Below are 24937 nucleotides of genomic sequence, written 5' to 3'. Positions count from 1 at the left end.
CTTCCTAACCAATAGGATTTCTGCAAGGGAAAATACCATGGCCGGGGCAGTCCGTACATCCCTGGAAGAGAACATTATAGAAGCCAAAAGCAAATACATTATGTTTCATATTGAATCAAAAGAATGTGGATATTGTTTGCACTGCAAATTAAATGACATCACTGCAGCTAACCTGGATGCACAGCCTCTATATACCAGGTCAGTACACCATATACAATGGCATCAATGGTGAGCATAACCATAGAAAGCAGAAGGTTAAAGTCATCCCCCTCTACAGGTGACTGGTTGATGGTACGCCACTGGATTCCAACCCCAGCAACTTCATACAGGGCAAAGTACTTAGATCCCAGACCAAACGCTGTGGTAGACATTAAAGACTGCAGAGAGAGAGAACCACTTATTTACTGAAGATCAATAGACTATCAAAATAAAACATGAAAGGGATTCAGGGGAATTCTTCATACCGCTATGCACTTCTCAAAGGCAGTGATTTTGTCATGAGCCACTTCTTCTCTTATGGCCACATACATGTACGGCACGTAACTTAGGAAGTAGATGATTCCTCCACATGCTGAAGCCAGTTTGGCTTTGGAGTACAACACCGACACAAGAAAACTTCCCAAAAAGAAAATGGGAGAGAACTTTTACATAGTATTAACAACTTTTGACTAACATTTCTTGATTGAAAAAGCAATCTGAAAAGAATGAAACAGCAACAAAACATCAGAATATGGCTCCAGTACCAGAACATGATGGTGGCAACGGCGTAGATAGTGAGGAAGAGCCAGATGATAAATGGATCACTGTGGAGGAGGACTTTGCCGTATTTCAGTATGGCAGTGAGAGCCGTCACTGAGATCGAAAGCTGCACGAAACCTGTGATGAACCAAGCCACCCAGTGCACTGCATTATTCAAGCCCATCATCTTCATCACCTGTGGAAAAACACCACATTAACCATGGCACCACTCTTAAACTCTTAAAAGTTTGACACCAGTTTGCTTTTTAAGAAAGTTCATTCTAATCCCACACCTCTTTCAGTCTTTGCTCCTTCTCTGCTACAATGTGCTGGATCATCATGGCCACAGAGTAGACCCAGGATATGACCATGCACAGAGGCATCATGTGCTCGATAACAAACAGGAAACTGCAAATGGAAAAAACCTGTTACAAATTCTCACCTCCACAAGCTGATACAAAACTAGTCTTGGCCCATATAATGCAAGCTCTTATGCAGTACATCACTAGTATTAACAATTATTTTATTCATCATTTATGTATTATACTGATCACTTTACAATGTTACTAGACAGGTTTTTTAGCGGTTTACGGTTTGACGTTCACAGATCATGGTTTTTCCCTGACTGTGCCTTAATTAATCAGAATGAATAAAACACTTGAAGAAACAAAACATGTTCATGATCCATATGTATGCTACATATAGCATGAGCAGTTTTTAGATCGCAAATTAGATCGCATCATTTCAAAATTTATAACAAAAACAGAATGGTATGACTTTACCTTTGTGATATTTTGCAACATAAAACATATCTTAATAAAACAAAAACAGCAGCCAGGCTGAATGAGAACACAAATTCACTCACTGACAGCAGGTGGCGCTTATGATACAGCAGCGAAACAGTGTTTCCTTGGTTACCACTGTAACAAGCGCTGCGCATTTTATTTACTACATTAATATGCACTGTATGGAGGACAGATGAAAAGAAAACCCAATTGAACTTTTCTGAAGAAATGTAATTTCTGCAATTACATTTATAATCAAACTGTTGACCCATCCCTTACACCTACCCAGACCACCTAACCTTACCCGTATCCCACCTCAATAGCAGCAAAAGTGTTTTGCAAGACAATATGACCCCAACAAGTACACTGTACTTATTTTTTGATGAAAGGTAATAGTAGTTAATGCCACCTAATATAAAGTGTGACCAAGTATTTTTTCTGCTAAATAATGACAACCTAAACCTACAATTTGGAGGTAGCATCCAATTCTTGGTAAAGTAGGTGCTTCTAAACTAGGAGTTTCTTTGCAGTGGTTAGGATTCTCTTCAACTGCTTTTTTCTCCACTGTATTGTCTCTAAATGTGCAAATAATACAAGGCCATTACACCCAAGACGTTTACACTTTATGACTTTCTAAATTGGCTCTCTTTTAACAGTAGTAACACGCATTAAGTTTTTTTCCTCCGAAAATATACCCACATCTTAAAAGTTTTAAGTAGATCAGAAGCATCACAGCACAAAGTAAACTGCCCTAAGATGAGTCTATGATTGTCCTCTTTCCCCTGAAGGAGACTGACTAATGCTGTGTCATCTGCAAATTTAATGCAGAGTGGAAGCGGAGCGGGGAGCTTGCGTGGTTTTGCCTGGAGTGAGGGATGTTTTTTTTCTTAATATTAGCATCTGTGTTCTTTCTGGCTCTGACATCATCAGATACCACTCAGTAAAGTGTATAACACACATTAACTCAATGCAAATGAACATCTGCGATTCACCATGTCTTAAACACAGCAACAAATATACAACAATAGACCAAGCTCACTCGTCTCTAGTGTAGCACGGATAGGGAAACATCTGCACGTAGTTTCCAGGCTCAACAACATCATGGCCCACAAACGTGTTGATGATTGCCCGCTCAATCATATCTAGGAGGAAGAAACATGGAAAATGTCAACACAGCATCAAGTAGACATGCTGAAGCTGAATTTACACACTGCAGCTTTACTCTGAGGGAAAGCTTTGATCCACTCGGCTTTTCTGAGCTCTTAAATAAGTGCAGCTTCCAGAAATGCCAAAGCAGCACTTTACTGCCTGGTGCACCAAGCTTTACATAACCAGGAACACACTTTACCAGAAGAACTTTCATTTTAAATAAAACATCAAATTCATTCCGCTTTTTCCATGGCAATTCAGTACTCTGTGAATGTTGTTTCAGAGCGAGCGATTTATTGCTTTGTCGACAGTTAAGTTAAGAATTTTGCACAAATGGCAGAACTTACGCTCATGAGTTTAGATTGCCACTTTCTAGATGAAAGCTAGATCTTTCACTGCCAATAAGATCAAAATTTTAAAGAACTCACAGCTAAAGTAATTTACAGTAGTTGCAAAACAATATTTGCTTTTGGATATCCCCTACAAAATGTTATTCTATGTGAAAGTCTTTTTATCATACCTTGGATCCACACAAAGCCATAAAGGAAGTAAAATTTGCCACCCGTGTTCGGGCCAGGGCGCCAATAAGCTCGGCGAATTTCATTTGTTTTCTCTGTGAAGCTGGAGTTCTGTCGAATCTTGTACATAACATGGGGTGGCAAAGATCCATCTTTATTGGCCTGGAAAATCACACCTAGAGAGAATGCACAGATTAAGCATATGGCTACTGGCTACATTTAACAAGGTATGACTAAGGGCTAAATGAATCATGAAAATATAAATTTAAAGAAGAATGCATGGGTCAGTGTCTCAAACCTTGTTAAGAAATAGCTGAGTCATATTACACTACAAAATCACATTAAAAAACGTCATTTGCATAAAAAAATTAAGCTGGCATTGCATTGTGATATTATTTTCAGGACAATTTTATCTTCCCAGATTCTCACCACAATAAATGCATGAATATTTTTCAATGATGATTCTCATTTTCATAATACATAATGCAAAAATGTAAATGTATATATATATATATATATATATATATATATATATATATATATATATATATATATATATATATATATATATATATATATATATAAAAGAGAAAGAACTTCTGTAAGATATGCCTGAAGGTGCTCTTGGTAAGGAAACATCACAATACAAAAAAAACTTCAAAAAGCAAACTGGCTACTTCATGATAGAAGGCTTTTAAAAAGAGCACAATGAGTGAACCTTGAGAAATCCCTCTATGGCTAAAACAAGTGATTTTGCAGCCCTTTATTTGTACTCATTATTTTCAAATGCCATGAAATAGTTAAATTATAGCTTTTCATTCATGTTTTGAGTTGTGCCATTATTGTTTTTAAACTATTAGTTTTAAACTAAGTATAAAAATTACAGTTTTCACTTTGAAATACCAGTATGACATATTATCACAACTTACAAATAACTGACAGTTTTAAACATTTTCCTTTTTCACATGATAATTAGAATATATGAGAAGCTTTTTTTGCATTATCCATGAGAATTTAGAGAATAAACAACTTAATTGTCTTGAATATTATTTCACAATGCAAAAATAATTTGTGTTTTGGGAGTGAAAACTTTTCACTCACTTGCAAAGACTGAGACATTATCCTGGTAGGCCTGGTTCAGCGTGTAATTGACAATGCTCTCTTCATCAGGGAAACCTCTGAAGATATCCACACTGACCTGAGGCATTCAGAACAGATTTAGTTTTTAGATATAAAACAAAAGTGTTGAAAATAGCCAGAAATATTTTTTATATAAAAACGAACAATGCAATTAAATAAAAAATGAAATAAATGCATTCCAATTCTATCTCAAAACGGACTACACAAGGCTTTTTCATTTTACAACAGACTTTAGAGAAATTTGACAAGTTACATAGAATTCTTTTTCAAACCTTTGACATGAAGTTTGTCCAACCACAGGCAGCATTATCAATGGTGTGCAGCTGCTCCAGTAGAGTGGTTGTGTTTGGCAGGGTGAAGTTCTCCTCCAGCAGACTGTTCATCAGCTCGCTGTCTGAGACGTTCAACAGTTCATGGTGTTTCTTCAGGTCTGCAATGAACTACAACATACAAGCAACAAAAGACATCAAGCACATGAACAACACAAAGTGCTATTCTAACTAAAAATTCTTAACTAAGCGAATGAGAGACAGAATGTTACCTGCTGGAGCCACATCAGGTGATTGTGCAATTTACCCTCTTCTAGAAAAGCCCTTAATTCAGCGGAGATGTTGAGCCACACACGGGCATAATGAGTCACGTTCCCCACAAAAGCAAACGTCTCATTGGCCTAAAAAGAGAGCGAGAATTTTTTTAAAGTGATTCTCTATTAATCAGATACACCTGAAATGAAACAAAACAATGACCATCAGGAAAAAGAAAGTCATCTGGATTCGGGAGTAGTTTTTTTTTTTTACTGCAAACCTAGTTTCTATATTATAAATGCTCACTGTTAGTTTTTTATTTTCAGCCTTCAAGCACCTTAGAGTTTGGACTTGCCTTTTGTATGACCTTGTCCACCTCTGAGCCAATGGGAGAGTAGAGGATTTTTGGATTTGTAGTCATGAGATGGACAAGTAATCCCAAGTTTCTTTGTTCTTTGCTGGTAAAGCCCAGGGAACTCATATTGCCCTGTTTCAGAGCTTCTGGCTCAATAATCCTGATAAAACAATAAAGATGGTTGAAAAAAAAAAAAAAAAAAAAAAAAAAAGCCATTTCACATTCAGAAAAGTAACACACTGTAACTATACACACCTGTTATTCCCACAAAGAATGGGCTGAAGACCTGCCCACAGCTGAACAAAGGCAGAAAACTGTGATCTAGGGTTGTCAGCCTCTGCCTCATTTCCTGCTGCTCCCTCTCCTTCCTCCACAGGGCTGTCTGTTGTGTTGGATCCCCATGTTGTTGTGTTAGAGCTCCAAGAGGTGGTGTTGGCTACAGGAGGAGGCTGGTGGCCTGCGCAGGCCCCTTTAGGGAGCAGTCTGGCCAGACCTGACAGCAAATCCACATCCCTCAAGAGCCGTTCTACATCCGCCAGGTTCTTCAGTAAAGCGCCGAGATGGGATTGATCCAAAAGACCGGATATGTTGGACTGCTCCAGACGTAACTGGGGAAAGAGGACAGGAGCGAGTGACATACGGAGAAAAGAAAGAGGAGTAACACTTAATCCTAGTAATACAGTATCAGTGTTTCTTTAACTAATGGCCACTTTCTTAAACACTCTTTTTATACTTTAGTAGTTTAATTTGTCCACTAACTATATGAGCATTTTTCTCTGAAAGTAATGGAAATTCCTAATAGTGTTTTCACAGCACATCTTAATGGAATAGTTCACTCAAAAATTAATGGATTTTACTCACCCTTGAGTAATTCCAAACCTGTATGAATTTCTTTGTTCTGCCAAACACAAAGGAAGATATCTTAAAAAAAGCTTGTAACCAGGCTGTTTATGATCACCATTGACTCCCATAGTATTTGTTCCTACTATGGAAGTCAATGGTGACCCAAAACCTGATTATAACCTTTTTTCAAAAAATATATTTATTTGTGTTTGGCAGAATAAAGAACTAAGGTTTGGAACTTCTCGAGGGTGAGTAAATGAAGACAGAATTTTTATTGTTTAATTGTGTTTAATAGCACTATCTGCCCTTTTTTTATTCAATAACGTAATGGAAATGGCCGTATTAGATGACAGATTTCTTCATATTTCTAAAACAAGTTTCATAGTTAGCTTTTATATATCATTAAAACACCTAATTGTTCAATATGGTATGTGATAAACGGGACTGTTACTGATAAACATAATATTTTTGTGAGGAAAAAATATTTCATATATTATGCATATATTATTATGTATATGCATGTATTTTAATGAAAACAAACCTCTGGAACATTAAGTGCATGTACCGTGTGCTGTTCTTTCAGGTACCTGATCAAACACTCTCTGTGTATCAATCTGATCTCTCAATTCTTCACTCAATTTCCCAAACAGCTCCGCCCTCTGTTCTGCCCTTCCACCACAAACAGTCATTTGATAGGCCTGTAAAACTGCCTGTTGTTTCTCAGGGACCAATAGGATTTTGCTGATCTCACTGTTCCCTCCTTCCCCACAAGTGAGGGTTTCAAGCACTGCACCAGTCAACAGAACCCCCTGAAAAAATTTGAAAAAATGTAACACATTTTGTGAGGTGGTGTTGTTAAACTGAAGAGTATGATTTCTGCAGAACAAAATTGCAAAGAAATGTTTTTAACATTTAAAACACTTAAAAAAAAACACCAACCTCCATCTCGCGCAATGCCTGAGGATCAAATTTTTGGCCTCCTCCACCCCCAGCAATCCCGAGCGCCTGAGACAGGACTTTGAGCAGAGCTTGACGGTGAGCAGCTTTGGTTGGGTCTCTTAATGCCTTCTGAATCAGACCCCCCTCCAAACTACGCCAGCCTCCAAGTAACTGCTTCTGAGCATGAATGAGTACGGAGACTGAAATGTCGAGATTGTTTTACAATTGCAGGGTTATAAGCATATGCTTCCCTAATTGAAAAGCCCTTCACAGCAAATGACTAACTACTACTACCTATAAATACAGCAGGGGTGTTTTGCCCCCATTTTGGGGGTGACAAACAATCTAAATTTACTTATTTTTTATTTTAAAATGCTTAAACTTGACAAGACTTGTGTGACATAATGTGCAAACATCATTTCAACTGACCCAGCGGCATGAAGTTTCTCTGGAACTTAGTAGGGAAGAGACTTTCCTTCTCATTTCAGAAGTCCGCTACACAGCTCTGATGCATAGTGAGATCACACCTAACTATCTACTCTGAATCCAAATCAAAGTACAATCAGTTTTAAAACGCCTATCAAAATGAATAAAATTCACATTACCATATCTAATATTTCCATCGATTAAGCAACAATTTCATATCATTTCAATCTAATGTCTTAACCTCAAAGCCTCTCTCCAAAAGCATGCCAACAAATCAGCAAACACAGCAAATGCTGAAGAAAAAAAAAAAAAGGTGCTGCCTGCTTCCCTATTTTTTGCCGTTTACAGTCCCTAGGGCTGGGCCACAGACAGGTGATTTTTAAGAACTCTGTAATATCTGTCAAGTAGTGGGTACATTATGTGTGTTGTATTCAAAAAAAGTTGCTTACAGCAGCTCAACAAGTATGAAATATGAATGAGAAAGGCACTGCAGCAGCACTGCATTAAGTCTGTAAAGTGTGGAACAATTATTATATTATTTGATTATTGCAGACTTGCATAACTGCAAGTTTAGTGTTTGCATTTCTTGTGCATTTTAATGGAGCCTAAGAAATATAGAGTCAGTAAGTTATTTTTAAACCAAATTTATCTTTATATTTATTCCATTAGCAGTTGCTGTTATAAAAAATGGCATATAATAAATGGAATATAATAAAATAATATAATTTTATTTTTGCTAAGATAAAGCACGAAAGAAAAAAGAATTGCTCCATGAATGCGCCTTTGTAAATAGTTTTTTTAACTTATTAATACAATACTCTATAAGTGTCAAGTACAGAAAAACTGCAAAATCTTATAATTACAAATACTACAATTCATACATTTTAATCACTCCGGTGATGCTAAAGCTCTTTAGTATCATATGATTCTTCAGAAATTATTCTAAAAAACGTGCTGCTTGAAAAAAAAAAAAAAGTATTATAAATGTCGAAAACAGTTGTTCTCTATTTTCATGACTCTTTGATGAACATAAAAGAAAATAATTTATTTGAAATGGATTTTTTGTAACAATGTAGAAGTTTCAATGTTTTAAACATAATTTCTAAATAAAATACGCATTTGAAAAAAAACCCCCAAAAAACTTGTGAACAGCAGTGTTCATACACAGGTGCAAGAAAATGTGTGTGTTTCTGTCATTCTGTACCTCGAGCTGTACAAGCTTCTCTCCAGGACTGTGGGGCTCATGCTGTCCTTCATCTTTCTCTCCTACCTTTGATCCCACTTTAGGATACGTCCCAAAGATGAGATTATACACCTAAACAGAGTAGACACACACACACACACACACACACACACACACACACACACGCACAAGCACAGATTTAGAAACTCCTATCTCAGACACATACTTTAAATAGCCAGAGTAGAGAAGAAACAAAACTCCCTGAGGAAAATTAAGATTTCATTGGGAAACTCACAAGAGCATATCTCAACACTTTTACATCAACTACAGCACGTTAACCCAACACATTAAAGCACGTTAAGCTGGAGCTCCTCTGCCCTAAAGCATTAGATTCTATCGCACGTCCTCTCTCTTTCTCTCTCTCTGTTGTCATGGAGCAGAATCATTAATGCTGCTGCAAACCCGAGCTGAGACTCCAAAGAGGATGAAAGAGGAAGAAGGCTCAGAGGAGCATGACGCTGAGTCATGATTTGGACTTCAAAAGCACTGCTGTCTGACCTGGGTTGGAGGAAAAAGGAAGTTGAGGTGAGAAGACAGACCTCTTTCAGGTTGATGGGGGAGGATAGCAGCAGGCTGGCGGTGTCGTTTGGCAGGGAAAGGTTTCTGCTCAGGAATTGCTGAAACATCGACTGGTTCCTGAGGACACTTCCCACAGTGAAACCTGAATCGGAGACATGCACAAAGTTTTCATCAAAGAAAATGTTATTTGCCGCAGTCGACGTATATGTAGCGCTTCAGATCAGAATTATAACCAGTGTTGGGGAAAGTTACTTTTGAAAGTAATGCGTTACAATATTGCGTTACTCCCTAAAAAAGTAACTAATTATGACACTTTTTATGGAAAGTAGTGCGTTACATTACTTTTTTGTTACTTTTTAAATATGAGCAGGGCTTGATTGTTTGTCTTTAATATAATATGTATGTATAATTTATAACAAATTTAAAAGCCCTTTCAACAAAAAGTGTAACGAATAAACCTCAGGCTGAAGGAAAAATACATTCAAGTCTATACAGTAGAATAGAGGAGAAGAAGGTTCAATACTCCTCAGCAAGGAAAAAAAAAAAACAATGAGGCACACTGGCTGCTTTATCTTAAGTCATTTTTGCGTATTGGTACGGCTGAACTGAACCATCCAAGGTCAGGAGCAGAGACATTGGTTAATAAATTGGAATTAGATACATCATGTTCAAGGTTGATATATGTATGCATGTGTTTTCTGACCATGGCTGTTGTTGTAGTGGCTCTCTAGAGGGCCTTGTGCTGAGCTCAGACTTTCAAGGTGCTGCTGCAGTGACTCCAGCTCCTCTCCCAGACTGGGTCTGTCTGACGTAAACAAGTGATTCTGCTCCACGACTTCACTGATCCTTTCTAACAACTGAGTCACACTGAGAAAACAGGAGAAAGGTCAAAGAAATTAAACAGGAAAGAAAAACCACAAATGTAAAAAAAAAAAGAAGCTTAGGACCAGTGCGGTCCAGACTGGCCAATGCTGTTTAGAGAATTTAGATTGTAGATAAGATTTATAGCCGGATTTTAGAGTATTTTCCCCCACAGACCTATGTTTCTCACACCAAAATTAATACATTTTTAGTTTAATTCTAGTGCAAAACCCAAGTCCAGAAAAAGAATCATATCATCACCATATCTAGATGCTGGCATAATACTGTACCACCAGGTCCTTGGAGAACCTTAAATTCTATATTATATATTAAGTTTCTATTTTAATTTTACTTTATATGTCATTCATTTCATACCTTTTTTTATTATTTCAGTTTAATACATTTTTAACTTAAAATACCACTAAATATTTACTGTACATAATTTTTTCAGCACTAATTCAGTATTTCAATAAAAAAAAATCTATAATTAGGACATTTAGTTTTTATGCAATAAATGCAAGGTGGCTTGGGTACACTTCTATATTCATTTTGGGCATGTTGTAACCTTTTCAAGTACTGGACTGATATTTACGACCAATACAATAAGATATGGTTCCAGATCCAGTGACTGCCATTTCTGAGGTGATTTCTGTACCTTCGTTTAGTACTCATGAAAAACAGTGCAAAGTGCATTTCTTTATTTATGCTTCTTGTAAAAAGCATTATACCTATACATAAATTTATGTGCCTAAACATTACCTGTTATTGAATTTTTTTCCTCTCTTGCACCCTCCTGATGTTATCTCTGTTACCTCCTCTATTTTGTACATCAGATATATTTATTTGTAACTAATACACTGTACTATCATTTTCTTTTTGGACCTGTGTCTAAACACTGGGTCCTTACGATGCATTAACACTAATTAATACTAGCAGTTATATTTCTAAGTGGTAAATAAACCAAAAATTATTGGAGCACCTTTTATAATGAAATACTGTTTCAGATTTTCTACTTTCCGTTTCTTTATAATTACAAATTGCTACATTAAATTTTAAATCTTCTGCACCCTTTTTTCCACAGTAGTTTTGTGCCGATCTGGCTGCTGGATTAGAATAGCCATACTCTTTACCAGCACAACTTAGCAAGAACTGTAGTAAAACTGATCAAGGAGGCAATCTCGCTACTTAATAATGACCTCGGCATGTCTGGTCAGGTTATGCATCTATCACTACTTCCACCAAACGATCAAATCAAATCTAAGCACAAAGACAAGATCATTACACAATCTAACAGCTCGTAAGATCACTATTACAGGTGGTGATGGTAACTGCTGTTCACACCATATAATGAGAACAGAATCCATTAGAGCCCATCTTAGTCATCGAAAGAGAAAAAAAAGAGAAACAGAGCGTAGGTGGACTCACGTGGAGTTTTTATACTGCAGGAAGCCAAACTCATCCCGCTGACCATCCGGACACAAAGACTGCATGATGGGAATGATGCCCGCCGAGGTGAGAGGGGCCGCGCTGTAGAAGGCTGGACAGAACCGGGGAAAAAACAGACCACCAGGGCGGAGGGACGGAGAGGATGGAGGTGACAGAAAAGTGAAATCCAGTATTGCAATGAGGTTTAAACGGTTTTGACAAAGGTGCAGGTGTGTTCAGATGTAGAGGAGAGGAACATAAAACAGGGCGGCGTACGGATGGGGATAAATATTTATGGCCGGGAATGTGAGTGTGGGAATGAATGAGCGGGATCATAAGATGCGGGATGGTAGGACAAACAATGGAAATGGTATTTTCCAAGGTCCACAGATCAAAGATTTGGGGAGAGATTAAAAGACAGGGAGAGAAAAAGAAGCAGCCGTCACATATCAGAGAGCAAACACAGAGTTAGAGAGGGTTTCAGATGTCAGATCGCTTCGATAAACTCCAAGTGGCCTTCAAATTATTCCCTTCATCACGCACACAGAGGTCGACCTAGCAAGCTGTCACTGAAGCAGAGAGAAACTAGCATTGCTGCTCTTCTACACCCACATGCTGCCAGTCACGTCTTACAGAGCACAGGAGTGGACAGACGTGTTTAGATGACTCACTTCCCAACCGCAACCTGCTCCTCTACACACTTGATACAGAGTCAAATCTCAGGGACGGGTAAATCATCATATTTTTCTCTCAAAGGCCACAAAACGTTATGAGCGAGACAACCATGGATCAGGAGTTGCTGCCTTCAAGTCCTCCTGGGAAGTTCAGAAATCATAATTTTGTCATGATGCGAGTGATTCTGGTAAGAATAAACCTCAGGCTTTATATTAAAGATTTTATAAAAATCAAAGGATGGAAGCTTTTTAGCACTAGATAAACAAAACAGCAGAGAGCAAATGTTGCGCATTTTGCGTGTGTACTTTTTTTAATTCTAGTGTTTTACATAGTTTGGTCATGCAATCTAAATTAAAGTGTTTTGAAGTAAGCTACACTACTGTTCTAAATGTTTTTTTTTTTTTATTAATCTTATGCTCATTGTAGATGGATTTATTTGATTAATCACACAATATGTATAAATATTATTATGATTTAAATGAACTGTTTTCTATTGTAATAAAATTTAAAATACAAATTATTCCTGTAAATGTCAAGCTGAATTTTCATCAGTCATTACTCCAGTCTTCAGTGTCACATGACCCTTCAGAAATTGGCCTAATATGCTGATTTGATGCTCAATTAAATTTTTTATCATCAATTCTGAAAATAGCTCCTTGAATTTATTACATTTAGTATACTTATTTATTTAGAAAACTATGGTACATACATACACTCCAGTAAAAAAAACAACATATTTACTGACAATATACGTTTATGCTTAAACTTAATTTCCTTCATACTACTTGTGTACAATGCACATTTCTTAATATTAAGCCTAAAATGTGTTTTAATGTCACTTTCGAGGATTGTACGATTTTTAAATAATAACGGTATTTAAAATGCAAGATATATAAAATGTACCTGAAGTATACTTTCAGTAATTCCACTTCAGCCCAATCATACTTCATTATATCTTTAGTTGGAATTCAGCACTACTTCTGCACAATTAAAATGCAAGGAAAAAAATTAGTTGTTTCAAATTAGTATGCCAGTTTAGTATACCAACAGTACAGTTTGTAGAAAATTTAGCATGAAATAAATGTATTTCAAATACATTTTTGTATATATATTTTTTTCCTTAGTGTATATATACACTTTCACAACTTCAGTTTAATGATGACCAAATACCAACTTGCTTCTTTTATGATTGTTTATTGGTAAATCAACGACATCCCGTATTTTATCCAATCATCACACAGACTGTGACTTTCGTTCACCACAAATCACTTACTGGAATGCATCACTTCTTTTCAGATGGCACTTCAATCCCTTTCTACGAATTTGCCCTACATTGATCTGCTAATGACTAAATTAGGCCTATAACCGCTGACATTATTTAATGAAGCCTTAATTAATGAATAGCTCTCCGTGAGATGCGATCCTCCATTAAAGTATCAGTCAATTCGAATTCAGCTTTCGCCTTCCTTCACTTTGGCAGCCCTGACTGAAACGTGAACACGAGGCAGCTGGCGCTGACGGAGGGATCTAGAAGGTTACTTAATGGTAAGTGCTGACTCTTTTTCCTCCCCTAAGTGTTTTGTCACTGCGGCGTGTGGCCTGTGGAGTTGGCATCCTCATCCAATGTTGCCCGCTCTAAAAAAAAGAGAGAGCCCTGCCGCAACACACCACGCCACGCCGCAGCGCTAGGTAAACGCCACTAGCCATCGGCAACTGACGACTCTGCAAAAAACATCCCTCGATTGACGTTAACACTCAGGCGCCTTATATTTCTGCTGCTCCAGTGACAGGTTGTCTGCTCACAAGAGGTAGCTGTGTTTATTGCCTCGGTTTCCTAACTCTCGTATCTGACATCTGCTCCCGCTCCGCAAACACAGCTGAGGATTAAAAGAGCAAAGATCAGTCAGGGGAAATAACCTGATGGCTCAGTAAGTGGATGAATTCAGTATGTGTTTGTATGAGTGAGCGTGTGTGCGTGCGTGTATGTATTTGTCAGACAATTAGAATCAGCTCATTGGTTGAAGGAAGCACAGATGTGTCATTATCAAGACAAGGTGTTTGAATAACGTGCCGTCGTGAGAAAGATCCTTCGTTCACAGTGGATTGTGGATTATGTTAGTGCTCACAGAGACATATGGGGGCCCAATACCTAAACCTCTTACACCAGGCGTGACGCAATAAAATGGCAAGCGATAAAAGCTATGCTAATTCGAGTTTCTGAAATCAGCTGTAATAGCGACTAGTTTCCATTTCTGCAGCAATGTGACTAATGAAAACGCCCTAGGTGGAGTGAGCTTTTGGATTACATCATCAAATTGTGGAATAATATTACAGTTTAACATGTTTTGATGTTACGATGCTTTATATTTTATTTAAAAATATTTTTTTAGCAGCCATTATATAAACCTTTGTAAAAAAAGTATTACTGACCCCAGACTTTTAACAGTAATATATATATATATATATATATATATATATATATATATATATATATATACACACATACACACATCCTCTTTAATAATAATAATAATAATAATAATAATAATAATAATAATAACAACAACAACAACAACAACGTTACTTTTCTTTTTCCAAAAAAAAGCCAATTGAAGATTTATGGCAATACAGTCTAAAAACTCCAACATAGGGCATTTCCAAGGTTTTGTAGCCACAGTATATTTACAGTCAAACATGGATTTGTCTTTACTACTGACATGCAAATTTGATACTGCTGGAATCTTGATGCGTCACACCTGGTTATGTCACAATATTATCATTATTATTTATTTATTAATACATCATGTGCATGTGTATATGTTGACATATGGGCAGTTTCCAGTCATTTGTGCCCTTTACCATTAGATTGTATGAGACAGTTGATATGACAAATACAAAAATATCAGCACAAAAAAAAGTTCACAAAAACACACACACACACACACAATTAGAGGACACACAGTGAAATGATCCCACATACAAAAAAAGAGTTTAGAATTCAGCCACACACATACAAAAAACAAACATTTTGACTTACACACTGGTCCAGCATGCAGTTAACATGCACGGTGAGGAAAAAATAAAGAATGAAAGACAGAGGTAGAGAGAGATAAAAAGTATTGAGGACAGATGACAGAAAGAAGCAAAAATAAAACAAAACATGGTGTGATTTCAGCATTGAAAACAACAGACATTGTGATGACATACAAATGAGGGTGTTCTGTGAAAGAAAAAAACTACATGGCTAAAGCTCTGTCTAACAGCCAATAATCTTTGCAATCAATGACAGATTGGCAAAGTTGTATAAAGCAACCACATCAAATGGATTAATTACCATATTATAATAATGAACCACAAACAACACTTTTTGAACAATACCTCATTCAAAAAAAAAAAAAAAAAAAAATTCTGTCATCATTTAATCACCTTCATATCATTCCAAACCTGTGTGAATTTCTTTTCTTGAATGGAACACAAAAAGTGATGTAAGGCAAAATGTTCTTTTTCCATACAACAAATGCTTAATTGGATATAATATCTATCTATCTATCTATCTATCTATCTAAAAGGCCATTGTATAATCGTGTGCAAACAATGACAGAATTATTAATTATTAATTTTTAAGTGAACTCCCTTTAATTACTTGTAAAGGATAAAGAGCATAGTCTAACTAATTCAGTCTCACTTACGCTGTTGTATTGTGTGTATGAATGTCATAAAAGCCCCAGGTGACAACAGAAGTGATCGGACCACTAGAGGGCGAGAGTGAGCCGAGTTGGGGTAAGAATCACCTTACACTTCCTTTCTCTCTTACTCCTAATCTTCTCTATGTGCTGTTACTAACTTACCTTCTTTCACAGGAATGGCTGGCTTCTTCTGCCGCAAGCCCAGAAGTATAAAGAAGAGCACCAGAGGGATGAATATCTCAAATGCAAGAACCCACTGCAAAAGATAAACATACAAAGAAACGAGTTATGAAAGCCACACCAGCCACTTTGGCTGCTGGCGGTTCAATACAGTTGGTGTGAACCTCTTTGAACATCTGAAATGTCACACAATAAAAACGATAATTATATATATTAAAAAAAAAGTTTCTTATGCATCAAATCAGCATATTAAAAATATACCCAAAGGATCACGTGACACCAAAGACTGAAGTAATATATTTTTGATACAGCACTGGAAATTCATGAACACAAGAGATGTATGAGTATTGGTAGTAAATATAAAATATCACATTCTTTCACAACAAGGCCAGTGGAAATGTTGGCTTGCAAAAGTGAATATGCAGGCAAAAAAAAATCTCATTGTTGAGACTTGCCAACCGAGCCTGGTGTCAGAGATTGATCCAGTAAATACAGACTGGCCAATTGAAGAGTTTGCTTAACATGCAATATTTGCTAGTTGGGTTGGCCAGCACACCTGCTAGTGCTTCCAACAATTATTAAAAGATGTGGAAGAGAAATGAAAGATACCGCATATACACACACAAACACACACACACTCTCCACAGCAGGTAGTTGGAAAGAGATATCAAGCGCTTTCAAGCACATTGTTTAAAGTGTGCAACGTACAGCAGAAAAGCTGCATCTTCCAACATTTACCTCTGCATCATTTCCACTACTTCCTTATTTGCACTTTCTCTCTCTCTCTCTCTCTGCAGGAGGCTTTTTGGACAAATCTGAGCTGAGGTTACTGAGAAATAAGCTGTTGGTTGAAATGTAGACTGTGATTAGGAACTCGCAGGGTTATAGCCAAAGATGCTATTTATAGCTGAACTGAGATCAGTCTCTTATTCCTCCTCCCTCTACGAATGCGTGCGGCTGCCATCTGTGCTCGACTACGAGAGGCTGATCTCAGATCAGTATCTGAGGGCATCCTGCCTGACCACATCCTGTCTCTGTTGACAAGTGACAAGAGAAGGTGCAGAGTTTTTTTTTCTCTCGCTGTTAGACTTTCTCTCCATCTCTGCCATTTCTGAAGGTCACAACAAACAAGAAGCTCCTTTTACATGCATCTCTCACAATACACAAAGCCGCGTCTGACATGACACACAAAGCTTTGCTTACAAGACCCTCGGCGCTGCGCACGGGGGGCGTAAACACCAGCCAAAGAGTGCTTCTTTTCTTTTTAGAACGTCCTGTGGCTTATTTAAGCTTTAAAGGGGCAAAGAAAAACATTGCTTCACTCCCAGTCAGTTTTGAACTGTAATTTGTATGTTGGAGGCTGTTCATCTATTATGTATGGAGCTATTGTGTCTGCCTATGAGCATTGCTCTTATACTCAAGTGAAGTCAAGTCTATTTGTATAGCGCTTTTTTTTTTTTTTTTTTTTTTACAGAACACTTTGCTTCAAAGCAGCTCTACAGATTACTTCATTGTGATATATATCTTTACAGGGACCCATCTTATGGTACAAGATTTTGGTCATACATCACCCACCATTCAGCTAGAAAGTTACTACATAATTTAAATGCGGAAGACATACAAAGCATGCAAACAACCAGTCGTTGGTTTACGACATTATTTTGGCATAGGTTGCCATTTTAGTTGTTGAACAGCGTCATATAGTAGGGGGAGTAGCTTGCTGGGTGGACTGGATATAGAAGGCCCTGGTACCAAAATGTTGTGACCTTCATGACTGTAATGGATTATAACAGTGGAGTACCTATAAATGTCTTTTGTTTTGGTAATAATGTTATTTTTCCAATGTAAATACGCAACAGCAGTTAAGGCTGGAATACACTACACTACACAGATTTTTTACCGGTTTAAAGTCTGGAGGAGTTGGCGAGCCAAAAGTCAGAGCATTTGACAGATTTAATAGCAAATCACGTCCTGTATGATTGTCACGGACTCATTTTTTATCTATAGACTATTGCCGCTTTTCTACTGTCGCCTCTAACAATAAAATATGAAATGCAACAACAAGAAGCTATTCATTGCCATTAAAGTAAAATTACTGAAATTACTGAAACCACACATAGGAGAATTTTCTAGGAGAAGAAATTTCTAAACAGCATTTAGAGGCTTTTGTACACATGTACATACATACATACATATACATAACACTCACATATACATAACACATATACATAAAAAACTGTGTGTGTGTGTTTGTGTGTATATAAATAAACACACACATCAGTGCAATAAAATTTCCCAACTTAACCTAGACACCATTAAGCTAGAATAGTCTAGCTAGTGTCTTTCAGCTGTCCACTCTTTATACTTTATCTGCTAAAACACGCTTTCCATTCACCAAATGACTGAATTACATCTTTGTGCCACTGTCCACCGAGCACAGCATCCATCACCAACCAACAGGCAAATAATGCGAGCTAAAACACTTATCCTCCAATAACAATGCATGCTGAGAGATATGAGGTTTCCTGTCAAGTAAATTTAAGATAATCGAATTGTTTGTACTGTGCGAGAACTGGAGAACAGCTCATATAAACCTACATATACACCTCTGAAAAATCTGTCTTCTCTTTCCTGCCCCGTCTCTCCCCAGACAGCTCATATGAACTTAGCCTGCATAATCAGATAAAACTCACATGCACAAAACATCATTTAGCATTCATAATTACATTCTAACCAAGCAATGCAAACAGGCCCCACAGTCGCTTGGGATCGAGACACAGAGAGCTGTTTGTGTTTGTGTGAGCTGTGTTTTTGAAACGGGTATGTTTTGTAATTATTATAACGTGCGTGTTCAGAAAGTCTGTGTTTTTCAGTGATTTTTCCACTGATACGAGGACATTTATTGCTTAAAACGACAGCAATAGCAACAATGTCGAATTAAATTAGTTACATTTATTTTTGGAACAATTACTGATGCTGTAAGTAATGCAATGGTCAATCACTTTAGCAACACATCCACTCAGAATTTAGATTCCATACCTATATACATCTATATACTATATACACACACACACACACACATATATATATGTATATATATATATATATATATATATATATATATATATATATATATATATATTATTTTTTTTTTTTATATATATATATATTTTTTTTTTTTTTTTTCTGTACCTGCTTGTAAGTGCAAGACTTGGACGTTAGTACTATGTAAAGCTGCTTTGGCGAGAGAAATGAAACTGTTAAAAGCCCATACAAATAAATCTAAACTGCACTAAAATGAGTAAGGTGTATTAAAGGCAAGCGTGTTAAATGTGTCTCATCTAAAAGGTGTAATGCAGTCACTCGTTCCTCGACTCTAGCCTCTCACTCCAGGCAACCGGGGCTTGAAGAATGGATTTGTGGTCATTCACACTGGATTGATTACCCATCTTCCCCTCCGTTAATACCCAGCAGCTCCAGGCTATAGACATATTTCTCTAGAGACTCACCGGGACATTGCTGCATTTCCATCCCATCAGGTTATACAAAAACAATTCCAACCCAGGCAACAACAAAGGACAAGGGACATCGATACAACATGCAATAATTCATTTTCATACGAACAACTCAACTAGATGATATACGGATATAATATTTCAAGTGCTGAGAGCAGATCATTAAAGTTTATCTGAAAATGAAACCCATTTTGCCAACAAAAGCAAGCTGAATAAATATTGGTGGATTTGTTCAAACCTCAAAACAACAGCACATTCTAAAGTGATTAACAAGTGCATTAAGAAAAGCTCTAAGGCTGAAATGGTTCTAACTTCTTGCTCATGTAACTTATTTTTTATATTTTTTAATTGCTAACAATAAGCTCTGTGCATTTCACAAGGCATCTCGTTTGCAAAACTCTCTCTCTGACACACCCAACCTTTGCACCAATGAATTTACATGATTTTTCCATTTGTTTGTGATTACTGGATAAAGATTAAAAAAACACTTTATACATTTTATGTGTGGGATTGAGTGGATTTTTCATTTGTATGCCAGCTACAAATCCTTGGAATTAATGGTTTTAAAGGATTATGCTTAATATACAAATGTCTCCAATAAATCTCTCCTAAAATGTCCTGAGGCTTTTACCCTCAATAGACTGATGTTATCACCCTACCTATAGCTCTCATAACAACTAGCCAATTAAATATTTTAAAGCAGTGTGAAAGTGTGAAAATGTCAAATAAAATAATATCCACTTGGAATGCATGGCCATATCATTTAGCTGATAATGTTTTTTTTTTAATTTGCTAATTTCTACTACTTTTTACATTCAGATTACCTTCACATGACATTTGCTTAACCTATAAAAATGCTTTAATAATACTGGTAAATGTAATCATTGCCAAATCCATTTTTCATACTGTACATAATGTGATGTGTAATTTGCTTTGTAGCATTTAAATGACTGGTTTTAGTTTTTGTTGATATTTAATTAATTTATAAAAATAAAAATGTAACTATATCATCCAGCTTTTTGAATCTATAAATATGTTAACTTTATCCACATACATTCAATGTATTTACTTGCATTTGAGTATCGCTATATAAATACATTTGACAAATTTTATTGATTTATTTAGAAAAAAAATATATACAATTTTAATATTACCATTTACCACAGACACTGGGTGAGTGAGTATGCATTGAGTGGTTTTTCTCAAGGTCAGTCATCTTGACCCTGTGATCCTGCTCACCTATCACACAACAAAGCTTAAGGTATCACTCTCAAAAGACTGTGTTCTTCATCTACTACGATGTTAGGCTCTATTCAGAGATCCTGTTTCTGTTACTCACAAAGGCAGGACTGTGCTTCTCCTGTCCTTATTGAGCTGGAACAGTTTCTGTAGTAACTACTGATTTTGACAGACCCACTTAGAATTGATTAAATTTAACAAAACTTTAAATCTTACGGAAGACTGGAAATAAAATGTACAAATAAAACATTAAATATATTAGATTCACACACTGTATATGTGAAAATGCACTGGCCCTGTGTCTTGAGGCCAGTTACACAGATGGCAGCATTACAGAAAACTGCTCACCTAATTTAAAGGTTAATTAACCTCTGTGTTCTTTCAGTTGCTAATTCATCTCAGTGTAATGACTGAGGAGAGAGTCATTACAGATGAACCCATTAACTATAAAAAGCTTCTGAAAACAGGAGTCAGAAAAAAGGTGGAATGAGACCAGACATTTACATGCATGTGTTTAAAATTGTATGTGGCCTTCCCTTTCTGTGGGATCACTGTGCATGTGAATTAAACTGAGTGGGAGTCAACATGATTTAAGAAGGAGGAGACAGACAGAGACAGAGAGAGAGAGAGAGAGAGAGAGAGAGAGAGAGAGAGAGAGAGAGAGAGAGAGAGAAAGAGAGAGAGAGAGGGGTTTAAGTACAGGTCAGTGGTAGGTGGTGTCTTTTATACTTGTTGACCAGCTTTATAACAGCTTTCCGTCTATCAGCATGACCATAAATCAAGATAATACACCATAATACGAATAACTGTTCAATGAAGACGTACAGTAATAGACTGAATAGAAATATGAATGTTGTAGGCAAACTTCCTGTTTGTCTTGTCTGGAGGGATATGCATATTCACCCAGTAATATGTAGCTATATATTTAGACAAGGATAGGAAAGATCAGACATAACTAATAAAATCACTTTTAATAGACAAAATTCTGTCCATAAAAATTGTTTTCTTGAGCTTTACCATCTTTTTTCTTTTATTTTATAAATAAAGACATGACCTAACCATTTTCTGGGGAAAAAAAAAATACATTGGCTGGATCATTGAAAATTGTTTTTTTAAAAGTTATTTTATAGCTGAATCTAATTATTTTTGCAATTATTATCTCTGCACCATCAACACCGTCATTGAACTGAATTGAATCAACAGTGAACTGACTCGGACTGATTAATAACATTATTATATTCTGTTGAGCTGCTTTTAGCTGAATTAATCTTGTATGATTATATTTTGCATAATTTGATGTACTTTGCACTATTAAACTGAATCAACGCTGAACTGACTTGAAGATGAACATACTGTACATACAGACTATTATCTATTACCGCAGAGCTGCTTTATAGTTGAGCTGTGTGTGCTTCATAAATGATTCACACTGTTTTTGAACTTAAACACTGAACTGAACCGTTTGTAAATGATGCTATTGTTTAAAAAAAAAAAGTTGCTTTACATCTGAAATTCTTTTCATAATTGAAGAACTTTCAACATTAATACTACTATTTATGGTTTATTAGTGTGAAGCTGCTTTGAAACTATGCGTTGTAATAAAATATAGCACATAAAATAACACTTAACTTGACTTGAAGGCACATATTTTTTAAAAAGAGAATGAAAAAAAAAAATCAGGCAACCATTCATGAAACTCCAGTGGGCATATTGTATAAAGAAAAAGAACCTGACCGTGCCACTTTCTTTAAGAGAGAGAGGAATAAGGGGCGAAGGACAGCATGTCAATCCCATCATGAATTATGCACGGCCAGGAGATGAATAGACATGTAACGCTTACCGGAGTTCAAGGCCTGGAGCCCACGAATGACACAGCAGCTGTAATCTACTGCAGACCCGACTGAGAATCAACCTCCTAACCCAAACACACTCATCTGCTGAAACCACTCCACACTTTCTCAGCTTTCTTTGTTGACTGTACTGCAATCAAATTTAGCTAATGAAAATAACGGAAGAAAGCAAACAAGACGGAGAAAAACACATAGTGGTCAGTGACGTAAACGAGAAAAGAACAGTTAAATAATAGAAGGCAGAAAAACACTACTATTTAAAAGCTACAGTATTTAAGCATGTATTACTTATGGAATTCATATAGAAAATAACTCAAATACACCTCTTAAACATTATGATATTATGCTATTATTTGTGGGCATTAAAAAAAATAAAATGTCTCGGTCCAGAGACTGTGCACTTAAAAAAAAAACTCGAAATAAACTCATACCGACAAATCAAAGCCGGCCACCTACATGCACGACTTCAAGATACAAAAACCACTGAACGGGAAATTAGACCGCGTAAAACATGACTTTAATTATTCAAAACTGTAAATATTTAAATCTAAAAAAACAGCCTGTTTTTGAAAAAGATATTTTAAAAGGAAGGAACCAAAAAAAGGGTTCTACTGCTTTGTAATTGGAAATAAACAAAAGCGGGTTTGTCAGCAATTATATTTCTAACATAGCTACATTTTTCATTAGTGTGAACATTACTCGACTGTTTACAATAGCTTATGTCAGAAACAAGTCATTTCTCTAAGAAGCAACAGTATAGTGAGACACAAATGCTGCATTGCTGGTCATTACATCACATTGTATGTTGCCAAAACGAGCTGAGGCAATAATTTAACACACTCTGGGAAATCCAACTCATTTCAGCAAACTGGTTCATTGGGACTGTTCATTTCAATAAACCAGTTTAAAAAGCCAATTCACTGATTCATTCTAGTTGCTCCCAATCCCCACACTGCATTCTTTACAGTTCAGTTCAGCCACAATTTTTGCTCCCTCGTGCTGTACCAAAACTTCATCACAAAAACAGATATTTTAAGAGATTTCACACGGTTTTGTGTGTGTGTGTGTGTGTGTTGGTATTTATGGGACACAAATTTGTTTAATGACATGGGTATTGCAGAGGTATTATAATTTAAAGGTGGTTTAAAGGACACTGCCAATGTCCCCATAATTCAAAAGCTTACAAAAAACAAACAAACATACCAAAAAGTGTGCATTTTTAGATTTCTAAAAAAACTAATTTTCCTGTAAGGAATAGAGTTGGTGTAGGGCAATAGCACATACAGTTTGTACAGTATAAAAACCATCACACCTATGGAGGGTCCCCATAAACCACAAATACCAATGTGTATGAATGTGATTTCCATACAATAAAAGTCAAGGGTAACTTAAACTGACCAAACATTATGTTCCTTTGTGCATTCAGGTTAGTGAAGACCACAAATGACAAGACCATCCCTTTAAATAACTTTAACTTAGTTCTGTTAAACTACTTTTTATTTCAGTACTTTGCTACAGTTTCAATGTAACACCTCCAATACTGTTAAGGGAGAATGTCAGTGGAATCTCTGCCCATCTCTCCACCACAGATCTCTTTCGTTTCCTCATCCTTATTCTGTCACAATTTTTCTATACAAGCAATTCTCAGTTCTTTTCTTTCTCCTTCTCCAATTCAAGGCCTCATTTCTGTATAAAACAAAAGCCTGTCCTAGTCTCTCCCACACGGCATTCTTGAGATTGTAGACCGCTTCGGTCTCTCGTTGTCCTTAATCACATTCCTTCCCTTTCTCCATCCTTCAACTCCACCGAGGGAGGAAGATAATCCCTCTATCAGGCAGAATTTAAGATCGCCTCGTGCAGAATAGCAGTCTTTTGGAGGACGGAAGAGTTTTGAAAATGTCTTTCCCTTCAGTAAATGGAGTAGTTAGCATTTTTATGCTAACGGCTCTACGCCTCACAGAGCGTAGGCTGTACTGTAATAATGAGCGCAATCTTACGATCTGTCTTTATGGGATTCACTCACAATGAGAACAGGGATTTGGACGTGAGAGCGATTCACCATATATTACTTCCATTTCGAAACACATAAAGGTCAAAGGCAAAAGTAAAGACAGCTTCTTAACAATACTTTGTTGAAACTCAGTTCTTATTCTGTATTGCTCCAAGTAGGATATATTCCTTACATCCTAAACCCTCAGTAGAATGACCTCATCGAAAAATTAACAATGTTCAGGACATCTCTGTAGGCTGCTGACAGCAGAAGACAGATCTAACTATCATTCTTTGCCCATGGGAAGTCAACCGCATTGTTCCGGTTTGTGTTTATA

At 36.6% G+C, this 24937-nt stretch overlaps 1 protein-coding gene across 4 annotated transcripts in view; it reads right to left on the bottom strand.

Annotated features, from left to right (window-relative positions):
* abca2 (ATP-binding cassette, sub-family A (ABC1), member 2) overlaps window positions 1-24937 on the bottom strand; it is a 55115-nt gene that overhangs the window by 19993 nt on the left and 10185 nt on the right. The window contains exons 2-21 of one of the 4 annotated variants that reach the window (XM_043239810.1): window positions 15989-16082; window positions 15178-15180; window positions 11466-11577; window positions 9883-10046; window positions 9200-9321; window positions 8622-8732; window positions 6992-7168; window positions 6640-6861; window positions 5465-5817; window positions 5210-5369; window positions 4872-5000; window positions 4603-4770; window positions 4292-4388; window positions 3193-3366; window positions 2563-2665; window positions 1032-1146; window positions 744-934; window positions 465-615; window positions 173-377; window positions 1-61 (exon numbers count right to left, since the gene is read on the bottom strand). The exon at window positions 1-61 is cut by the window's left edge and continues 98 nt beyond it. In XM_043239810.1, coding sequence (XP_043095745.1) covers window positions 1-61; window positions 173-377; window positions 465-615; window positions 744-934; window positions 1032-1146; window positions 2563-2665; window positions 3193-3366; window positions 4292-4388; window positions 4603-4770; window positions 4872-5000; window positions 5210-5369; window positions 5465-5817; window positions 6640-6861; window positions 6992-7168; window positions 8622-8732; window positions 9200-9321; window positions 9883-10046; window positions 11466-11577; window positions 15178-15180; window positions 15989-16082 — 2912 coding nt within the window. The remainder of the gene's footprint in view (window positions 62-172; window positions 378-464; window positions 616-743; window positions 935-1031; window positions 1147-2562; window positions 2666-3192; window positions 3367-4291; window positions 4389-4602; window positions 4771-4871; window positions 5001-5209; window positions 5370-5464; window positions 5818-6639; window positions 6862-6991; window positions 7169-8621; window positions 8733-9199; window positions 9322-9882; window positions 10047-11465; window positions 11578-15177; window positions 15181-15988; window positions 16083-24937) is intronic. The other 3 variants (XM_043239812.1, XM_043239811.1, XM_043239813.1) reach the window with 3 other exon arrangements.

Source organism: Puntigrus tetrazona, chromosome 5 (assembly GCF_018831695.1).
Source record: "Puntigrus tetrazona isolate hp1 chromosome 5, ASM1883169v1, whole genome shotgun sequence".
Classification (NCBI taxonomy): domain Eukaryota; kingdom Metazoa; phylum Chordata; class Actinopteri; order Cypriniformes; family Cyprinidae; genus Puntigrus; species Puntigrus tetrazona.
This window is presented reverse-complemented; position numbering and strand designations above follow the sequence as displayed.